At 52.5% G+C, this 22,651-nt stretch overlaps 1 protein-coding gene across 1 annotated transcript in view; it reads left to right on the plus strand.

The window, feature by feature from the left end:
* Window positions 1–2,811: 2,811 nt before the first annotated feature.
* The window catches only part of LOC119096345 (putative signal peptidase complex subunit 2), a gene marked incomplete in the record, with an annotated part of 123,891 nt that continues 104,051 nt past the window's right edge, over window positions 2,812–22,651 (plus strand). Inside the window, 4 exon segments of the mRNA XM_037219192.1 lie at window positions 2,812–2,995; window positions 9,097–9,174; window positions 9,563–9,696; window positions 18,349–18,510. Of these exon segments, the coding sequence (XP_037075087.1) occupies window positions 2,993–2,995; window positions 9,097–9,174; window positions 9,563–9,696; window positions 18,349–18,510 (377 nt within the window).

Consider the following 22,651-nt stretch of genomic DNA (forward strand, 5'->3'; position numbering starts at 1 on the left):
GGCACATTCGATCGTTGGGGGGCCCTCTATATTGGGCCTTACGCACTTTGATGCCATTTGAATGGAGCCCTACGCACTTGCCGGGGGCCCCCTCTGTTCGCTTCCTCGGCCACACTGGATTACTGGTGGGCTCTGCACATTGGCTCTCGGTGCTTGAATTTGGGGCCCTCTGCCCGTATCGGGGTCATCTGATAACCTGATCTGGTACACTCCATTTTTCAGGACCTTCCGCATGGGGTTTTAGATACTTCTTATTTGAATGGAGGGCTTTAAGGTCCTGTCAGGGCCCCCATCTGATAAGATGCTCGGGCCCATTCGATCGTGGGGGACCTCTACGTCTGGTTTTGGGCACTTTCTTTTCTAGTGGAGTGCCCTTCGCTCTTTTCGGGGGTCCTATCTGTTAACCCGCCTTGGCGCACTCGGTTATTCGGGGCCTTCTACGTCGTACCGTGGGTAAGTCATATCTGAACGGAAGGCTCTACGCTCTGGCCGAAGCCCCATCTGCCAACCTGCTCGGGCACACTCGGATATCCGGGAACCCTCCACATTGTGTCTTGGGTACTTCCTATCTGAATGAAGGGACATACGCACTGGTCGGGGACCCTATCCGTTCGCCGCTTCGGCCACATTGGATTGTTCGGGGGCCCTACATATTGTGTATGGGTGTTTGAATTTAGGTCCCTACACTCCTGTCTAGGTCACCCAGTAATCTGCTCGGGTATACTCCATCTTTCGGGGGCCCTCCGCAATGGGTTTTTAGTACTTTTTATTGGAATGGAGGGCCCTACGCTCTTGTCGGGCTCCTTCTGATACGCTTCACGGGCACATTACATAATTCGGGGGTCATTTACTAAGGATATTCAGTGCTTCCCATTGGAATGGAGGGCCTAACGCTCTTGTTGGGAGTCCTTTTTGTTGACCTGCTCGGGCACACTCGATCATCCGGGGCCCTCTTCATTGGGTCTTGGGTGTTTTCTATTTGAATGGATGACCCTATGTTCTTAGCGGGCCCCATTTATCCAGCTGCTCGGGCCGGTGGCGGATGCAGAGGGTGGGACGGGACCATGTCCCATGGACCATGCCGAAGGAACCTAAAGGCTCCGAAGAGGCCCATAACCAGCCGGACGGACGCAGTTTTCTTACAACAAAAGCGCAACAAAATTAGATGCATTTGGGCCTACAGATGACCAAGAACCATTGCTAGCAAAAGTGAAGAGTTCATAAGTAAACGAAGTTCATTCTTCGCTGATTGAGAGATTGTTTCTTTGGGGGAAATGTTGGGGCCCATTACGCTGTCTAGAGGCATTACGCTGTTGGCTGCCTGTCCCTATATGTCCCTTTGCTGCGTCAATCTCATCACTAAGGAGCTTTCCACGTTACCCTTGATCTCTTCCCACTTTTTTCGTGGGGCACAATGTGCTGTTGGGGCGCAATCTGCCTCCATGCTTGAGCACTGTTGATCAATCGGGTTTTCCTCCACGAATTCTCCCATTCACCCGAAAGGTTACATACACTTTTTCGGGGCCGCATATGCCAGAGTACACCCAGTTGCTCAGGGGCCCTTCATATACATCTCAGGTACTTTCTACTTGCTTGAAGGGCCTTGTGCCGTTGCTACGGGTCTTATGAGGCAAGACACGGAGACGCTCGATGCTCAGGGGCTCTCTTCTTTGATCAAGGGCTCTCTCCCTCTGGTCTCATTTGCGACTGACTTTTTACTCCTATCGAGACTCGTGTTGTTAACCTGCCCGTGCACTCTTGACTGCTCAGGGATATTAATTTATAGTCTTGAATAATTCTCCTTTGCTCAGAGGGTCCAGTGCTATGACTGGGGCTTCATAGGTCAGCCTGTCGGGGCACTACCGATCATTTAGGGCCCTGCCACGTGGGCCCACCACGTTAGCCCACCACGTGAGTTTTTTTTGCTTGCTCTGAGGACCCTACATTTGTTGACGGGAGCCAATGTGTTGGTCTCCTGCGGCACCCATGACCGCTCAGGTTCCGTCCCTATTGGCCTTGGTGCATTCGTCTTTAAGCGGCAGTCAAATACGTTCCGATAAATTTTCACGTGCAATTGTCGAACGTAATTCTACATGCCTCCGCCGTCGTATGCGTCATTTCCACTGCCCACTCGGTGTATCACACTTATTTAGATTTGCGGTCAACTTTCATGGGATCCTCAATATCTCTGTTGGGTGTGGACTCCCTCCCCCTAGCATTAGAAACTACGGTGCTGTCCGATATCAAAAAACGCTATTTAGAATCCATTCCGCTTAGACATGAATCAAGTTGGCATCATCACGCTGCGCCGATAGACAATGAAGCCATCCACTTAACATCAGCCTTCGTCGAGATTCGGACCCGGGCTTACCACGTGCGAGACCAGCACGCTGGCCATCCATTCACTGGATGTGCGGGCCCGGCGGCTGAAAATTTGTGATTAGAATAGAAATGGTTCAGAGTGGTTGACGGATTTCGTGATTGTTTGATGTCTATACGCATAAAATCGACTTTTTCCCGGGATTTTGCGTTTTTGCACTTTCTTCCCTCCAAGACTGCCAACCCGCGTATGCTTGACACGTATAACCACCTGAAAGATTTTTGGAGGGTGTATAAGCCCGGTGCGTAACCGCCCTCTGTTTTGGCAGGTCAAGACCCCTTACATATGCATGGCAGGGTGTTTTTCAAATTTTCTAAATCGCTACCACAACAGCTACCATATGAGGGTACGTGGTTTAGCGCCAAACATGGCGCTGTTGTGCCATTTTCTGTAAACGAAAATTCTCGTTACCCTATTGCTGCCCTGGTAGGCTTGCCTTGCTGCTGCGTGTGTCCACCAGGCGCCATAAGCTGCCGGCGTTTCTTCTGCCAGCATCTGTTTCATATTTAGGAAAAGGAGACAGACGGTTGTAAACGCTGGGTTATCTGCTGGCCAAGTTCGCTGACTGCGGATTCTGATACCGTGCCAAAGGTTTTTTAAGCTTTTGCTGCGATGGTGAGTTCCGTTTGAATCACGCTTGGTAGGCTGCTTCCGTGATTATACTAATTCATAAGGGGCCTGACGGTCTGGGGAGTTATTCACACCAGGGTTATTCAAGCTTATCATCTCTGCATAACGCCTGCTTAAGTCTGCATGTATTACAGTTTCCGTAAAGTGGTTATTGCAAGGTATGATATTATATTGCATTAATGCTTTGTGATATACTGAATTGGCAAAGTGTGGATGGATGGGATGATGGTTAAAGGTGAAAGTCACCTACCAGAATGCAGCTATTTATACAAAACAATGTATTTGGGTTGCACATTAACAAACATAATAAGAAAACAAAAGCTGTTGGGTGGTATACTTCAAAATCACAATCCCACACAGCAATGGCCTTAACAGAGCTGTCAACATTTATCAGACTGTACTAATCATTAATCGGTCAATGAGTTCACTGAGCACTGTGCTCTCATATGAAAACTTGTGAACTATGATGGGGGGAAGACAACATGAGTGATCCATGTCTTGCATTTTAGTCTTTACATCCAGATGTCATAGGTGGAAGGAATTAAACCCCAAACACACCTAATTCTAGCAAAATGGATGCTGCATTGGCAAGGCAATGCTTCTTATGGAGACAATTTTACAAGAAAATACTTATGAGACACTACCATTATCCTTACTCCTCACTGAAAAACTAAGAGAAGGGAGATTGCCTGCATTACTCGACTCCTTCCATTTTGTTTCAACTGTGAGCTACAGTTATATAGGTCACCAACATTCAGGGGATTAAATGAGAAGTTGATAGGCATTGATATGGTACAGTGCTTACATAATTGAGGATTACAAATCCATAGGTCCAAACACATTCAAGTAAACTAGCATCACACAACACACATCAGGCATCACTCATTCATGCATATGATTTCAAACAAATGGGCTTCACACATTACACATCAGACATCACACATAATGTGAGCAATTTCAAACTAGCATGCATCAGGCATTAAGATGTTTATCACCTTTGTTTGATTTGCAATGATAAGCCCTGCACATGTAAGTATGGCTGCAGACTTCTGTCATAATGGATTCTCTAATTTTCCTGTCAAGATAGTCTTGTGCTTTGTATATGACTCTGAGTTTCTTAAAGGTTAAAGGGCTGGACCTTCCTGGATGGCCTAAGTGTGTTTCATCCAAAAAATGTCACGGAAAGGGATATTCTCTGTGTTTTGTTGACATCTCGCAGGTGATGTGGACTATTTTCCTTTGATGTTTTCAGCACAGTTCACGCCTGCTCTCATTAACCATATTTTTCTGAATGCAAGCCCTTTGAAACCCTGACCTCCATAAAATGCACCTATTGCCTCCCAGTGCTTGAGCTTCAAGATGTAAGATTTCACCAGAAACTTGTTAAGCTTTTTTGATTCTTCCAACATATGTGTAAGGATAGCATTGAAAAAGAAATGTTTGATTTTTCAATGCAAGTATTCATCTATGTAAAGTATTGGTAAGAAGCTGTTGTCCTTCAGGGGCATTTCCATTTCCAATCACATATCTTCACATGCTCCAGATCTACACCCCTTTGAACATTCTCACCAAAGGCTATGGAGAGTATCCATTACCCAACAGCAAAGCCCATATTTTGCATCTTTGTTCCTTTTTCACAACTCAATGAGTTGTTTGGAACCCTATGCCATATTTCAAGTTATGTTGTGACTAGTGTAAGTCTGGATGCACAGATTCACAATGCAGAATTATGCTGGGGTTGGTAGGTTTCACAAAGAGCTCCATTTCTAAATGTGGTATGGCCATTCCTCCTTTTTTCTGTTATTTGTGTGTCAAAATATGGTACCCTTTCCATCCCCTGCATGCTCCAAAGTAAAGGTTAAAATTGGATGCTGATTGTTCATGAGCTCTAGAAATTACTCAGTGACACACTGTCCCTGTGTCCATGCTCCAGCATAGTCAAGGGCCTTCATTTCAAATAGCTCTAAAGATGTGGTCAGAATAGGTGCACATGGGTTCTCTACCACTGTGCCCAGTTCCCATCGACATTAGTCATCTCTGAGCAAGAAAACGTTGTCCTGGAAGCCCTGTTATAAAAGACCATGGGGTTTCCTTTTTGATACACAGAAAGCATAAATTTCTTGGAAATGGTCATATATCCTAGCTTTTATAGCAGTGACAGCCGCACTGGCTAGCCTATTGCTGTATGTAAATGAATATGTTATAAATATGTGTGTATATATGTATATATATATATATATATATATATATATATATATATACATACAAATCAACAACATGTACGCTGGAAAAATAATAGCTTGATGACCCTACTGCCCATGAATGATTGAAAGCTTTCAGCTGAGTGGGAGCAGACCTCCATAGCTGGTTGAGTATTTTATTTAAAAGACACTGTCTTGTAGTGAAAAAGAAAGAATGAGCATTACCAAAATACGGGTTTTGATGTTGGGTAATGGATAACCCATCACAACTTTTAAGGGAGAGTGTTGGAAGAGGTGAATAAGTTAGAGGACATGGGGAGGTGGGTGGTAGGAAACAGAATCATGCAGTGTACTTGCTTTGGAAAATAAAAAAACTTGTCATACACACAGCACAGCACCATCCAGACAGTAACATTACTGAATCCTTTCTTATAAGAAGTTGACAACCAGACCTGAGCATGCGGGCCTCATCATGGCTGATCATGTGAGTTGATGTGCTTTAATGCCTATTGTGTGCTAGCCTGAAATCATTTACATGTATGACTGATGCCTGATGTGTAAGGCATGATACCTATTTACTTGAAATCATATGCATGTATGACTGATGATTGATGCAAGATGTGTGATGCTCGGTCTTTTTGCTGGAACTTGTTTGCATCCACACATGTGTAATTCCTATTTATATGCATATATGTATGTATGTATATACATCAGATATGTATAAATATTTTAATACACATATATATATATATATATATATATATATATATATATATATATATATATACATGTGTGCATGTGTGTGTGCACATGCATGTGTGTGTGTACACTCCATCATAAAAATGACTGGCAATGGCTCCTGGTTGAATCTTCTTCATGCTGGTGATGTGTAAAAAGTGGGGCTGCTGTTAAAAACAGGTGAATGTGAAACATTGAGAGAGCTTTAGAATGTATTGCTTGTTATCATTTTGGCAAAATACTTTTGCCAAAAATTTGATGCACCTATCTCTGCTGGGTTGAGTGTGAAATAGGCACCTAAATTATATATATACATACATACATATATATATATATATATATATATATATATATATATATATATATATATATATATATGTACAAATATATAAATAAGGCTTACAGTGCTGTCTTATGTCCATGCAATGTTCTTTGCTGCTGTGCTTAAAAACTGATGTAAAACACCGTTATATTAATCCTGAGAAAACCTGGAACTATGGAGATACGCTGGTCTGATAAGCTTAGTGAGATCATTTGTTATTGGGTAATCTCCGCAGCGGAGGTGCCGTATTGAGACTCGCAGGGTGGGTGGCTGGCAACATCATATATGATCACCTGCTGTGTCATGAAGTCCCAACGACAATGATAGCTGAGAAAACTGAAAATCACGGCTATTCCTAATCCATGGCCAAATTATGGTCACGTATCTCTGTATTACTAAAGGAACAATGTGTGTGTGTGTGTGTCCGTCAGTAGACCTGCAGGCCTAACGGTCAGGCGTTTTTGCATGAAATTTGCACACGACCGCGATCCGCCGGGTGCGCTTGATATAGTTGCGTCAAATTTCGGCATTCCGCAAAAATGAGCGCGTGCCAAGCGGAGAAAACACGCAAAAATCCCATAGGGTTAACACGGGCGACGCCAATTTCGCGATTCCGGCCGACGGCCCGACACGCCTCACTTCCCGGAGTCGTATTTCAGTAACGAACGGTCGCAGCGACACGCAACTTGCACGGTGCGATAGAGCAAGGAATGAGCCACCGCAAGCTGTTTTTTTTTGCGCCACGTCACGCCACGCCACGCCACGCCACGGCCACGTCGGCCACGTGGCCGTGCACGAGTGTTGAAAAGTTGAAATCGGCCGCTTTTGACACGTTTTTACGATTGCCGTTATGTCCCGGCGCGGAAGATGTCTGATTTTTTTCCCAACATTCACAATTGAAGCGGCCACCTTTTCAGTGGGCATCGTTAGTTTGTGCAACGCACCGTTGCGCCGCAAATTGCATTACAAATTGTAACGGGCCGAGTTTTAAAAACCGAAGCTGAATACAAGCTGCTACCGTCAAAACTTTGCGTGATCTAGGGTTGGAAACTACATCAGCTTGTCGGCCTATTCGTCCTGTCTCTGATGCACTCTTTTGTTGAACGCATGTTAAAAACTGTCACTCGCAAATGCGCCCAGTGAATGCACGACGTCATTTTCGCCGCGACGGCGGTAAGTTACAGCCTCGACTCCCGGCGTACGCCCTAGGCGTTAGGGGTTCAAATGCCCCTCTGCGCGGCGGGCTTTCGACTTTGTTCATTTAGCCACGCTTCATGGTGAAGAACTAGCATTCAGGCTGGTCTTCAGTCCGGCAGTGGGCCGGCGGTCGGGTGGTGTGGTGGAGGGGTCTCAGATGAGGCGTGGCGGTGGGCGGCGCGCTGTGAGTTGCGGTCGCCGTGAGCGCAAAGGCGTGGGTTTTGTGCCCCAACATTTACAGTTGACGCGGGTGCACTAACAGGCACATCGCGAGTTTCTGCAACGCATCGTTGCGCTCAAATTGCACGTTAACTTGCTAGATGCTAAGTTTTAAGATCAAAATGGTACGGTCACACGTATGACATGGTACGGGATCACAGGTGGATTTTGCTCTCTTCCACGGATTTGCAGCTTTTGTGCCACATTTCGGCACCTATGGCACCAACACACCCGGGACTGGCGCGCTCATTGATGAATGAAAGAAGCGAGATGTCAGTATTAGGTGACGTTTGTCACATGTTATGGCGCCCATGTATTTAACAATGGATTGGCACCATTTTGGTTTTTGAGGGGCTTGCACATTCTCGTGATATCTCAGAAGCCAGGGAATAAAGTACACAGGGACTGGCATGCTTCGATAGGTGATTTAACGGGACATCACTGAAACGTGTACGATGTCATGCTGCACGCGTCATGTGACACGTGCACATTAGCTGTGAAACTGTATTTTGGCGATTTCGTCCATTTCTACGCTTTACGCGGGATTTCCGCTGTTATGACACGTAGTAACACGAGACTGGCGTGTTCCGAGAGGCCATTGAACGGGAAATCCCTTGGTCACATTTGTCACAAGTGCGGGCTGATACGTTGCACGTGTCGGGCACACACGAGCCAGGAAGATGGCTTTTGCTCTTTTCCACGGGTTTACGCGCTTTGTGCCACATCTCGGCACCCAGAGCGCAGAGCGACTGGGGAGTGGCATGCATTCACAACAAACCGAACAGACAAAGACTTTGTGTGAATTGTCATGCCGCACATGCGTGTAACGCGTGCACGAACCAGAAAGGTAAATTTGACTTACCAGCCGCTTTTCACTCTTTGATGCAGTGCAATGCTGTTTGATACAACGGCAGTACGTGCTGCCATCGTTCCAAATGCTGACAGTTGATGGGAGGGGCAAAAATCAATGGTCACACCCCACGACCATTCGCTCAACCCATGGAATGGGTTCGGCTGTGTTGCAGAGAGCGCGCGGAAATGCGCCCTCTCGTGCAACGGCCGCCAGAGACCGCCAGTACCGCGTGCCGCCTGCGACCGAATCTTTTTACACTTTGCCCAATATTTTGGCAACCAGGGCACCTAGAACCGTGATTCCAACTGCAAAAGATACATAGTAAAAACAAATCAAATTTTGCATTAGCGCAACGAAGCGAGCGCGCAAGCGCCTGCGCGGCTGTAAATCCTCAGTCCATCTAAGCATACCCACTTCACCATTCTTTTCCACATAGTTTGTTTTACATCAGTAAGTCACTGCGTTGTTGGGTACAGTTCTGAGACACGAGTCATGCGTGCACCACGTGAAATTGGTATTAATTACTCCACTGACTTTGTTGACCCTTTTTCCGCAGTCATCGGAGGACGAGATCAAGGTTGACAAGTGGGATGGATCTGCTGTCAAGAACTCGTTGGATGATGCAGTTAAGGAGGTGAGTGTGAAATTTAGTAGATTAATGGAAATCAGCCATTTGTTCTAGGGTGAATAAATCCTTGAGCTTGTTTGTGAAGGTTTGAAACTTAGTTGACTACAGTACACTCTTGTGTGGCTGTTACAGAAAGGAATAGTTCAAAAGAACCCAATGCTTGTAGTCCCTGTGAGAATGAGCATGTCGCCCTTGAGCCTTGTTCAGCGCACAGTGGCACGCCACTGCCGGGGCCATTACCCACGCAGGAAGCGCAGCGACGCCTCCCCCGCGCGGAGGTGCCGAGTCCCGCCCCCGTCTGACGAGGCGCTGTGCCGCTTCTCTTCCACGCCCGGAAGGGGCTGCCCCCCCCCCCCCCCCTCCCCTCCCAGCTGACGTGTCCTGCTGGCGTCAGGTGCTGCTCAGCAAGTACAAGTACGGCGAGAGCCACTGGCTGATGGACTGCCGGCTCTTCATCTGCACGGTGGCCGTGGGCCTGGCGGGCCTGGCCATCGTCTGGGACTACCTGCACCCGTTCCCGCTGTCTAGGTGAGAGCGGCACCGGCGCCCTATCGCGCTCGTGGTCAGACCGTCTGCACTGCTGTGGATCCGACGAGGCCCCCGCTGCCGCCGACGAGGCCAGGAGCGAGCGCGCTGCTCTCTCGGGCGAGGCTCGCCCGAGCGCGAGGAGAGGAGCGCGAGGCAGCTGCCCCGTCCAGCTGAGGCGGCGGATGGGGCGCCGGTATGGTCTGCGCGTGGGATGCTGCCTCGGAGAGGATCGCCAGTGGTCCGGGTTGGCACGCATTTTCCGTGCTGGATCGCTCTCCGGGGAGGGATTACCGTCCCGTCCCTGGCACCACTTCATCTGCTCATCCGAAATATCCACGCGACGGCGGAAGGCAAAGCTGACGTGCTGGCGCATTCTACGTGCCAAAAACCACCCCTCCGGGGTTGAGAGGGCTGGGGGGGAGGGGGCGGGGCTAACTAGAATGGCTTCCGTTCGTGAGTAGGTCTTGGAGTGCTTTGGTCAGGATGGCGTAAAATGGTGAGGAGTCTTCTGGCCTCAGTCTGCCGACCTGCCCTCAGCCGTGACGCGCTCCTTGAGGAAAGTGGGGCGACCGCACACAGATGGCGCTGGCGGTCCCAGCAGTAACTATACGTGGCGCCACAGGAACTTCGCGGTGAGCGCGATACACGATGAACGGTGCCCGAAAGGTCAAGGATACGATGCGCTTTCCCGGAGCACTGCAGTCTCACGAACTGTCGCCAGGTACACGCACAACGGCAGAATGAATCATCATACGGCCCAGATTGAGTACTGCTCGCTTTAACAGTAACGGACACGTGTGTAGACATGGCCGGGTGGGATGGGTGAACCATGCGCCTATCCGCTGGTGGGTAACAACGTTATCATTGTTTGGGTTTTCATGCGCTTGGTGAACTTAAAGGTGATGTGTCACATTTGAAAATATTGAAGCAAGCTCACTTAAGACTATTGGTTTACTTTGAGCGGGAAAAGACTGTCCTAGGCAACACAATTTCTCTGATAAGTAAATACGCCCCTTGATACGTCGTTGTTTGAGTACTTCACCGTACATTGCACAACATTGATTGAGAGCCAATTGAGAGCCGTTGTATCTGGAAATCGTTCTTACGAGCGACAAATATGAACGCCTCGACAATTTTGTTGGGCTTGGCCTTGATCGCCGCATGGGTTATGGAACGGCATGATTTGAATGGCGTTATTATGACGTAATGGATGCCGAAATGACTTTGAGATACTCTCCGAAAAATTCCCCCCATTTTCGCGGGCGTTTCGTTTCGTTTCGCGGGCGTTTCGTCTCCTCAACTCTCAGACACTAGGGGGGGGGGGGGGGGTTACGTCTTAAGAGGGACAGGGTTGTGAACAACTCCGAAAGGTCTTCAAAATGGCTATTTCAGCTCAAAACCCCATATAAATGTGGAGCACTCTCTTTGGCATAGAACAGGATTACAGATGTACTGTGCATGCATTTGTCACAGGCAGTGTTCAATTCAATTTTTTAGGAATCGATTCGGCATTTATTCATGAACCATGTTTAATGATTCAAATTTAACTGAAATCATGGTTTTGTTTATTGTGAATCGATTATTTGTTGATTCACATCCCAGTCACATCGCAGTTCAATGATTTAACTCTGATTCAAATAATCATTTCAGTGTGTGAGTAGACTCAGCATTGATTCACCCCACATTTAATGTGTGCATGCTGATTGTTCTTTGTGTAATTGTCAACTCATTATTTCACAGCCAATGTACTTAATGATTTTGTTTTTCATTAAAAGCGAAGTAAATGCTGAATCGTTTCACTTGGCCCTCACGTAGATTGTTGGATTCACACGAACCACCTTAAGAGGAGCCATTTATTCGAGTATTGATGCATATCGCATTTTTATTCGAAAGAGTCGATCCACTTGTGACTCATAAAATATGTGATTCATGAATCATTTATGGATTTGTGTTGAATCGAACACATGTCTGATTTGTGCACCTTAACGCACCTTATGAATTACGCAGGCGTTTATATGACGTAGAAAAAAATCCGTTCCCTGCGTGTTGCCAGATTTGGTGGTTTCCACCAGCCCGGACAGTCTGGAGAACAGGCCAGACCTGAGTCGTACGGACGCGTGCTCTATGCACGGAGAACAATCCGTCCGCGCCGGTCGATGAAGCACGGCGGGGCTGCCACAATAATGGAGCTCGTTGTGGTCGAAGAATGCCTCTGATGAAAACAAAACCGTGCTCTGCTCTCCGTGAGGCAAAGGAGGGGATCCGGAAGTTTCGCAGGAAAGACCGATCTGAGAAGGAGTGGATATGCGCTGGGGCGGATCAGTATAAATACGTGGTGAGTTAGTGTCGCAGCGGATGGATTCACGTGGTATGGAAATCGGTCGTCCTCGTCCAGGTCACCTCGCAGCATTCCAAAATTCAGCGTTCGTGGGAGGAAAACACAGCCATCAAAGCGTCCTGACCAAATTTACAGCTGCTTTAGCCACTCCGGAAATAGCGAAGGAGTGTGGGCGGTCAGTCGGCTCGACTGACCGCATCGTTATTATGTGTGACGAAGGTCAGTGTTATGGCTGGTGTGACATCTGAATCGCAAGCACTTACCTGTTCCAGCTCACTGAACTGAATGCAACACTTTGTCTGGGCGTGCGCGCGTGCCTGAGGGTCATCGCGAACAGCTGCACCTGTTAGTATTGATTACTACGCCCTGTCTAACGGACCAGACTGGCCAGACGAGCAAGATGTTGTTGCATTAGCAGCCTGCCGGAGGGCAACACAGCGTGCCGCTGCTGCTCACTTGTTGACGCCAAACTCGAGCCGACACCGGCGAGGCTCTCCGGGCGCGCCACGTCTCCGCTGTCGTCCTCGGAGGTCCGTGACCTCGTCCTGGTGGCCGCGTGTCGGCGCTCGCGTCCCCGGCCCCGGCCCCGGCCCCGGCCCAGGCCCAGGCCCAGCCCGGGCCCCGGACCAGCCCGGCCCCGCCCGGACCGGCTCGGCCGCATTGTCGACGCGGTTTTAATCACGGCGCGCCGCGGGCCTCCGGCTGCGTATGGGAGGCGGCGGTCGTCGGCCGCCGGGCGCTGCGCCCGACGCTGGTGCTCGAGGGACGCGTGCCCCGCCGAAGGTCGATATGCGGCGTGTGGGCGCCGGCCGGGCCGCCGCTGCCGCCGCCGGCAGCGCTGGGTAATTATGCACAACTGGTGGCTGACGGAACGATGTTGCGGCCCGCTGGTGCGTTACGTGACGCGGTAGAAGTGACGGCGTCTGGCGGTGTCGCGGGGCGTGGGCCTCTTGCCAAATTGGGTGGTCAGGCTGCGCGCCGGCCGGTTATGTGCGTGGCTGGCCGGGAGCGCTGAAGGGGCGGCTGCGACGGACGTAGAGCGCGGGCTTGCGGCTCAGTGATTGCCGTGGGCGTCGTGATGGTCGTCAGGACTTTTGCGAGGGATCTACGAGGTTATCGTTATGTATCGAGGACCAGCGTAGTTATCGGAATGTCCTTGTGGTTCGGGCGAGCTCCGGGGGTTGAGTGTTGACCGCGGCGGGAGGATATGTTGATGACGCTCATTGTCCACTGTCCACTGCCCACTGGCCACTGCCTACTGGCCACTGCCCACTGCCCACTGCCTACTGCCTACTGCTCGCTTTTCACTGTCCACTGCCCGCTGGACGCCAGGCCCTGTGTTTACCCTGGGTCTGCCCTGCCTGGGATGCCCAATCCCGGTGTGGAACGCCGGCTCCGTGACCTTCGTCTCGTGCTCAAAACATGCCACCGGTAGTTCGGCGTCTTTCTCGCCTCAGGTGAAGTCAATAGCCACGGCACCCGTTGCCGCCGTTGTGGCCCGTGATCACGGCACCCGTGGCCGTCGTTGTGGCCCGTGATCACGGCACCCGTGGCCGTCGTAGTGGCCCGTGACCACGGCACCAGTGACTGTCATAGTGGCCCGTGACCGCGGCACTAGTGACTGTCGTAGTGGCCCGTGACCGCGGCACCAGTGACTGTCGTAGTGGCCCGTGACCACGGCACCAGTGACTGTCGTAGTGGCCCGTGACCACGGCACCAGTGACTGTCGTAGTGGCCCGTGACCGCGGCACTAGTGACTGTCGTAGTGGCCCGTGACCACGGCACCAGTGACCGTCGTAGTGGCCCGTGACCACGGCACCAGTGACCGTCGTAGTGGCCCGTGACCACGGCACTAGTGACTGTCGTGGCCCATGACCACGGCACCCGCGGCTGGCGTAGTGACCACAGCACTAGTGGCCGGTGCGTTGTTTCAAGATGTCCATCACTTCATCCTCATCGATGCCCTAGTCGAGTTTGTCTGAAACACGGTCCCCACACCGCCCGTACATAACCCTTTACGACCGCCGACGACGGACGCTGACGCCGACGGGGAGCGCGTTTGTCAAATGCTCAGAACAGATTGAACCGCACATGGTTTAATTTTCAAGATCGAACCGCACATGGTTGAATTTTCAAGATCGAACCGCACATGGTTGAATTTTCTGCCGGCATTAGGAATTGGTGTGCGATGGCAGTCGATTGGCGTGGAAAGGCAGTAACGCGGCTGTACGGGCGTGTGCGGCGGCGGTGGTGGCCTCACACGCCCGTTTTGTCCCGCACACGCGGCTGTACGGGCGTGTGCGGCTGCGGTGGTAGCCTCACACGCCCGTTTTGTCCCGCACACGCGGAGAAAACGGAAGTCCTGCGGCAGTTTTAGCGAGACTTATGATACCCATGTTTTTTATTTAAATACTTTGAAGATAAATGATCGTCCAGTCCAAACATGGAAAAGCTTGAAGGTATGCTCTGCAGAGCCTTGTTATTTCATTTAGTTTTAACACGGACACGCAATGCTCCGCATTAATCAGCCCGGAAGCCCACGAAGCCTCTGAACAACCTGTTGCATGCTGTTTGAAGTGCTGTGTACGTCGCCACACTTCACTATGTCAGTCTGTCCCTTGTTTATTGAGAGGAAGTTGGGGCGCAAAATGATAATTGAAGTCGACGCGCCCGAAAACACCAATGAACAACAAATTGTGAGAAAGCTGAAGGCAACACTTTGGACAATTTATCCCCCACCGTCGCGCACTGTCGCTGCATTTGGCCCATGCTTTTACTGGCCAACACCGGGTAACGTCTAGTCTCGCATGGACACCGTCGTGACCGGAACATGATTGGTTCGCGATGTTGCATAAGCTGTATGTCATCACTGACCATCTTTGATCAAGAACCTGCACCAAACATGCTATTCATTGTGTAGATTTCATCCTTTATTTTCATTATGCATTATGCATTATCACAGCCATCATTTTGCCAGCACAAAGCTCGCAGACAGGGTAGCGACCCTCCAACTTGCCCTTGACCGTCTGAGCACTGAGCTTGCATCGCACGCCGCAGCCCTCTTGCATCGTATACTGAGCCCTCTTGTCCGGCCTGTTCGCCTGCTGTCTCGCCCCAGCACCCATTCCGTTTGTGTCTGTTCATTCCATCGTCATTCCATGTCCCTGCCCGTTCGCGGCGTCGCCGCTCTCCCCTCCACAGGCGCTGATGATGGTCGGCATCTGCCGACCGGCAGCCGGGGCGTGACCGGGCCGGCGCGGCCCCGTCCGGCGGCCAGTACGCGCCGCCGCCGCCGGCTGACCTGACCCGACCCGACGCCGGCGGCATTTCGTGACGGGCGTGTCCCGTCCGGCCGGATATAGTCCACATCCGGGGACGGCGGGCCTGCTGCGGCCCCGGGCAGACGGCTCGGACGCCGCGGATGCCCCGGAAAGAGCGAGAGCGAGAGCGACAGCCCCTGCGCTCCAGTCCTCGTGTCAGAGAGCCGGGTTATGCCAGGACGGGACATTATGCCGGGCGGGAGCTCCACAACATAGGGTCAATTACCAGCTTAGTGCACAACCTGGGAACGTGTGAGTCCCTGCGCCGCCCGGAAAGCCACTCACGTCAACGCCAGTAAGCACTCAAGGGCTGGCGTTCCCGGCTCACCAAAAGGACGTAGGAGGTTCATGGTATGATAACTGATAAGGCCGATAACTGGCAGGGCGCTTCACAGAGAGCCGCCTGAACTCCTGGGTCGGGTCCGTTGCAATATCAGTGGGCGCTTTCAAACGTCAATTGTTGCATCGTTCATAACGTGTTAATGTCAGACAGATTATTGTAATGCCCTACTGTAAGACGACATGTACCAGCGGATGTTGGACGGTCGGACCAATGCATTTAACATAGCGTGGCCGCGTGTAGTGAAACATCCATTGACCTACGCGGACCTTACCATACCCCGCGGCGGCCGGCAGTCACGGCCACGTGCGGGGCACCGGTCGTGGCGTGACGCCGCTGTCGCTGGCGTGACGGCGTGACGGCGTGCCTCGGCGGACGTCACGCGTCAGTGTGGCGTGCGTCGCCGTCAGCGGCGGGCGTTTGGCCGGGCGGCCGGTCACGGGGTCCGGCGCCGGTCGCCGTCCGTCGGCGCGTGCCGTGGGCGGCGCGCGCGCTGCGGCGCCCGTCACCTGCCGCGCCGCCGCCGTCTGGGGACACGGGCGCCGATCGGCAACGCTCGGCGCCGATCGGCGCCGGATGGCCGGGAGGGTAGCGGTCCCGGCCCGGCGGGCCCGAGCGCAGAGCAGCCAGTCGACCGTCGGAGGCACGATCCGGCAGGGAGCCAGCGGATGAGTTGGCGGGCGATCCGACAGGCGCTCTGACACGTCAAGCGTCGGCCGATCCGATGGGCGACCCAGTCGAGGGTCTGTGGCACACAGCTCTCCAGGGGGTCGGGAGGGCCCGGCCCGGCGGTGGGTCGGCCCGGCCGGCAGTGCGGCGTCGGCATGTGTCCGTTACGCCGCTGCTTCCGCCCTGACGGGTCAGGGGACGGGCCGCGCGGTGCGTGCGGGCACTGACGGGCGCGGCTCCGCCCCCATCCGTCGCTGGTCGACTATGCATTGCTTGCGTGCGCCAGCCATCGGCCCGAATGGATCTCTGAGTTCGTAGATTATGGACCACGCGAGGTTTATGACGTTGCCTGATAGCGCCAATCCCTCCGTGGACTTCACTGTATCATTTTCCGAGGTGGGTCACTGCTTGGCGTGCTTTAGGTATTCACTGAGCGGCTTTTAGGCATTGATCATGTAAATCGTTATAAATTGCCGCGCTATCGCGCCTTCCCAATCGTGGCGTTGATGGGCCCCATTTATGAAGCTTTTGCGGAGAATGTGGTGTCCTGGACGTGGATGCCATCAGTCTTCGCGGACGTGCAGAATTTTTGCCAATGCATGAGATAGAAATCGACCCGAGTAAGATGACCTGGGTGGCTGACTGCAGACTGGATGGTCTCCGTTGTAGCATTTTGCGCCAGTTACAAGTCCCGTTCCGAAAGAGTTAACTGGTGCGCTAACATCATCCGAATTCTTAAACGAAATTCTGGCGGGTTATGTATTTATCACCATTCAGACTGGGAAGAATTAGGCAGTGCCCTTACCCGGCTTTGGAATTTTTGGGGAATGGGAAGTGCACGTTTGGCGTGTCCAGGACATATGTCCGTGCGTAGCTGCGGATATATGTCCGTGTGGACCAATAACGTCGTTTTTCACGACCAAGGTCTTTTCACCGCTTGCATCTTGTGTGTGTGTATTATCACTTGCAACACCTGTGTATGAGTTTCTACTAGACAGTGTCAAAACAGACCGACAGACTCTACGTCAGATTCGTAGCACATGACTGTCTGGTGTCTTAGGTGTCAGGTGTCAGGTGTCTCACAGTAAGTGTGTCTTGTTCACTCATCGTTGTTGTGTAGAACACCGAGTCTTCAGGTGTCGTGCTTGTGGTGTCGTGTCCTCATATTGCCTAGCGTTATTAGACGGGGCTTTGCCCGACAAACACTCTGCTCCCTTGAGTGCTAGTAGATTAGGGGTGCTGGAAAAATCCGAACTTTGTAACGAGTTGTAAAAGTTTCCTGGAGCGGGCCGGTGAAATGGTTGGCAGAAGAACAATTTTGGGCACGAGCGAGGCGGACCCTCTGTCCTCGGGTGCCATGGTCTTGTCGAGTGGTGCCGTGGTGCTGGTGGGTGCCTCGGCGCCTGGTCCCCCCCCCCCCCCCCCGCGGCCATCTGTCTCGAGGTGAACTATCGTCCTACCACCGCTTAGCTATCGCCCCATCGTGCCACCATCGCTGAGCTATGTTCCCACCACCGCTGGGCTATGGTCCCACCACCGCTGGGCTATTGTCCCACCATCGCTGAGCTATGGTCCTACCACCGCTGAGCTATCGCCCCACCCCCGCTGAGCTATCGTCCCACCAGCGCCCAGTTTGCTAGATCGAAATGATCGAAGATCACTAAATCAAAGGGGTGCCCACGATAGTTGTTTTCGTGCTGTGGGATCGGATGCTGTGTTCGAGCTGATCTGATAGCGCCCCTTGAGACCACGTGCTGACTGGCCCGCTGTCAGTTGCGCCGCTGAGGGCGGACTCGGCCGTCCTGTGTACCCGCGGATCTGACGTGGGGACCGGGATGGTTACCGCGGACGCAGCGCTCACCTGTACCCTGCGCGGCTGGTCGGCAGCGGCCGGGGGAATGATGTGGAGGATACCGCTTGTGGATGAGATGTGAGAGACCGCGCCACCCGTGTGGCGCTGCCATCTCACGTGGTTCCCGTTGCAGGCCGATCCTGATCTTCTGCGTGGTCTCGTACTTCGTGCTGATGGGCATTCTGACGCTGTACACCACGTACGTGGAGAAGAACGTGTTCCTGGTGGCCGTACAGAAGGACCCGTCGGGCATGGACCCCGATTCCAAGTGGGAAGTTAGCTCCACCATGAAACGGTAAGCGGTGAGGTGGGGACGGAGGTCCCGGCAGCCGTCCGCGCACGGCGTGCCCCACCCACGAGTCTGGCGCCGGCGAGACGAGGAGCCCCGCCCCTCGTCCCGGGCCAAACGCCGATCGCTATGTCGCGTGTGATGAGCGCCGGCGGCTGGTCCGGCGGGCCCCCGGGAGCAGTGTTGCGTTCGTGTGGCACATGCTGGCCGTGTCGGGGCGCGCTTGAGGAGGCGCGGGTGGCACGGGTGGACCGAGCACGCCTCCGGCGCCGAGATATTGGCGTGCAAACAAGCGGCCAGCGCCGGAGATTGGACGCGCCGGTGATTCGGCGCCCTTCAGGAGGAATCCTGATGCCGGCCCGGCGTGACGGTACGCGCGGCTCGGCGGCACTCATTCAGGGCGGGCGGTCGGCCGGCGCCTGCGACGCCATCAGGGCATAGCCCGGCTCGAGCTTCGGTTATACGGCCGCTCGGGCGCCTGCGGTCTGCATGGCTGCTGCAAGGAGGACTACCGGCCTGGGCTTCAGTCAAAACCGGGTGTTTTTGCATTTTTTTGCGAGGGAATGATGGTCTGTGTTTAAAGCTAAACTGCAACTTGTATGATATTTCATGGCATGAGATGATATACGGCATTAGTTCCGGTCAGGCTGACCCGGCGCGTCCGAGTTGAAAATTTTATCGTTCAAGTCATTTTTGTTCGGCCCCGTATATTGCCTTTAATAAGTCTGTCAAGTTTTGACTTTAGCACAGACCCAGTGAGACCTGATAACCTGATAGGTACTTTCTCTATGGCAGCGTTTTAGTCCATAGCGGTACGCGCGGGGACCATTCACACAAGCGGCAATGTCAGGTATGCGTAATTTGTTGGTGCTGATTTTTTAAAAAATCCAAACGTTCTATTCATGTAGGGAAAACAACCTTTGGCAACCCACAGCCGTTCAACGTGCGTTTCTGTGTCTGGCGGCCGGATAGAGGCGGGGGCACCGGTCAGTCGGTCACACGCGGCCAGTATTTGCGGTGTTTAATTTAGTGTTCTTAACAATTTGATTTAGTCGTGACTTGCATCATGGTGCGGGACGAAATTTGTATCCCAAACTCGAAATTTTCCCCAGACCCTCGTTACGAATATGTTCTTCAGTGTGAAGTATTCTTAGACCTCTAAGAGTGCTTTACACCGCGACGCCTTGCGTGCATACGTACACCGCGGCGCCGAAGGTTTTTTTTTATCCGACCGTCCAGTGTGGTTATATCACTTTGGTCATGGCGTTTCGATTTTGCAATAACCTTGCAGCAGTGACGCATGATTACAGGCATCTCCCAAGCCGTATTCCCCGCTGGTGTCCAGCCCCCCCCCCCCCCCCCCGTCGGAATGCACAGCCGTGTGCTGGACCTCCACTAACATTTGGAAGAGCACACATTTCACGGTCCCGCTAGGGCGTGAGCATCGCCGTCGGCCACCGGCGTCGGTCGACCGCCAGCGGTGGTGACCGGCTCCGGCGGTGTCTGGGTCGATGCTCCCGGCCACGCAGACGGCTGCAACCGCACTTAATTGGACTGTGGTTATTGTCTGGGCTCGTCTGGACGTCGGATGGCAGTGACTAAGACTGAGCCGCCGCCGCCGCCGCCGCCGCCGCCGCCGCCGCCTCCGGCCCACTGTTATGACTAGCATCCGCGAAACACAGCCACCGGCAGGGCGGCATGCTGACGGTTTGGGGACCCGCTGGGCTAGGTCTCAGTCGGGGCTCCACCTCCCCCCTCCCACTCCCCCCGCCCCCGCCCCGCCCTCGCCCGCACGGCGAACTGCTCGATGGTGGGCGGTCGGGCGGGCGGCTGCCGGCTCGGCGACCGAACCTGACGCGAAGCGGCGCCGCTATCGCGTACGCTCGGCCGAGCGGAAGGGCGCCGCCTCGCCATCGATTGGGCGCCGATGCGGTGCCGGTGCGGCGCCCCGCCCCGCCCCGCCCCGCCACCCGCCGCCCGCCGCCCGCCGCCAGACGGGACGCACCTGAACACTGCTCCGTGCGGCGGGGGAGGGCGCTCGGGCCCAGGATGGTCGGAGCGGGGCGCTTGGCCGCTCGTGGCGCCGCTCCGGACGGCTCGGACTCCCGAGATACAGCTCTGGGGGGACGATTAGCTGCGGGACGCGGGGGGGGGGAGGGGGGGCGGTTTGTGAACTTTGTGCAACTGCTGTGGTGCTGCGCTGAAGCTGGGTTGGATCCTGTTGCTGTAACCTGTGGAAGTGCTCAAAGCAATCCCGGTTCCGCCTGTCGCGATTTGATGGGAGACGGAACTTAGATGTAACCGTTTGCGAAACTAAATAAGCCAACAACTTAATCTCGAAGTTCGATGCGAATTGGAAGAAATCCCGTTAGCATTGCCATTCACGGGGATTATGTACGCATGTATCATTTATGTTCCCTCACTCTCCACCGACATTCAGAATAATTATAATTGCTGATACCTTCGGTGCTCTGCTCCCTAAGGGGTTGATGAATGGTGCTATTAATTCCAACCGGGCCCACACACGCGTGATTTCCCACGAGATTCGATTACATCCACTTTAATTTGGCCTGGGCCGCTGGCTCGAAGCCTTCCACTGTCCGCTAAACGAGTTCGGAATGTGACGGCTCATCGTCGATACTCTTTGAAAGCTTTAGCAGTTTCTACGTGATCATAATTATTCTTCCCTTACTGTGGACGGTTGTGAGAGGCTGAAGTCAAATGAAGGATACGGTAGCGCACGTGCTGTGGTTACAATCTAATGAGATTTCCACCATGTGGAGGCTACGAGTTAAGAGAAGCGAATGAGTTCTGCTGAAGGCCATGCACCTGTGCCGTAAAATGAGGATGCGGTTCTCTAACAGAGGAAGTTGGGCCGGGTTGAAAATAAGAGACAAACTCAGCATTAAGACACACCGGTGTCTTAACACGCGCCCGGGTGGCCGGCTAGATACCCTTGTGGGGTGGGGTCCATTTGACCCCCCAGAGATCTCGGGAACTAAGAAAGCTAGAGACACCAAATTTACAGGGTGCGTTGACCTGTACGTGAACTCACTTGGGTCAGAGCTTCAGGCTCCTAGGTCATGACCTTCGGGTCAAAAAGGTCAAACAAGGTCAAATTCCAGGTTGGTCTCCAAGGTGCACCCAGAACGTAGATAACCACAACCGTTTCTAAGCAAAATGTCACATCTCATTTAATGCATTGACCTTGTTTGACCTTTTGAAGTCAAGGTGGTTAAGTCATACAAGATTGCTTTGAGTTTTGTATTGGACCAAGCGGCAAAGATTGCGCTATGCAGCTATATTCCTAAAACCAAAATGTTGACCTAGGTCATTTCAGGTCAGTGACCTATTTCTGACCTTTAAGACGTCTATGAAGATGTGTTTATAATGCGGTTCCTGCTATCAATAACACTCGACGAAATGATCACCCAGAACACTGTCCCATACAGCAAGCCCTAGAGTAATAAAACAGGTTGGTTGTGACCTTGGTGTGACCTTCACACCTGACGCTAGGTCCATTCAATTTGCTCATTCAACTGTTGTTGCCTAAGAAAGCATCTCAGATATGTATGACTTCGTCTAACACTCCGCTGTTGGATCGGATTGAACGATTCCCCTAGAAATTGACTTCGCTGAAACCATTGCCTGCCTTTGACCTGCCATAGGTCAGCGACCTTACAAGGTACATATAAATTTTAGATGCCAAACGATCCGCTATTCAATTGTGTACAGTTATCCAAAATTTGGTGCGGCTGTGCCGCGCCGTTCGGAAACTATTCTGGAAAAACCTTCGGGGGGGGGGGGGGGTCAATTTGACCCTCTCCCCACCCGAGCGTGTGTTAATGCTGAGTTTGTTTCTTCTTGTTATGGTGGTCCTAAAGATGACACGTTTCGGAGTGCGCAGTAGACATAGCGTGGGGCCGCTGACGCCACATGTGGGTGCAGAGCATTAGCGCAGGTATGGCACCAGTGCCGCAGTGCCTGGGACCTTGATGGGATTGTAAGTTCTACATAAAAGCTTAGTTCCAGCAACTTTTGGATCAAATGGTTGAAGTAAAGATTCCAATACCACCAATAGATGCCACCATGGTGGTCGTTTTATAAAACAAAATGGAACGTTACGCACGCCGTCACGCCCCTTTCA

Source organism: Pollicipes pollicipes, unplaced genomic scaffold (genome assembly GCF_011947565.3).
Source record: "Pollicipes pollicipes isolate AB1234 unplaced genomic scaffold, Ppol_2.1 Scaffold_4295;HRSCAF=5057_pilon_pilon_pilon, whole genome shotgun sequence".
NCBI classification, from domain to species: Eukaryota; Metazoa; Arthropoda; class Thecostraca; order Pollicipedomorpha; family Pollicipedidae; genus Pollicipes; species Pollicipes pollicipes.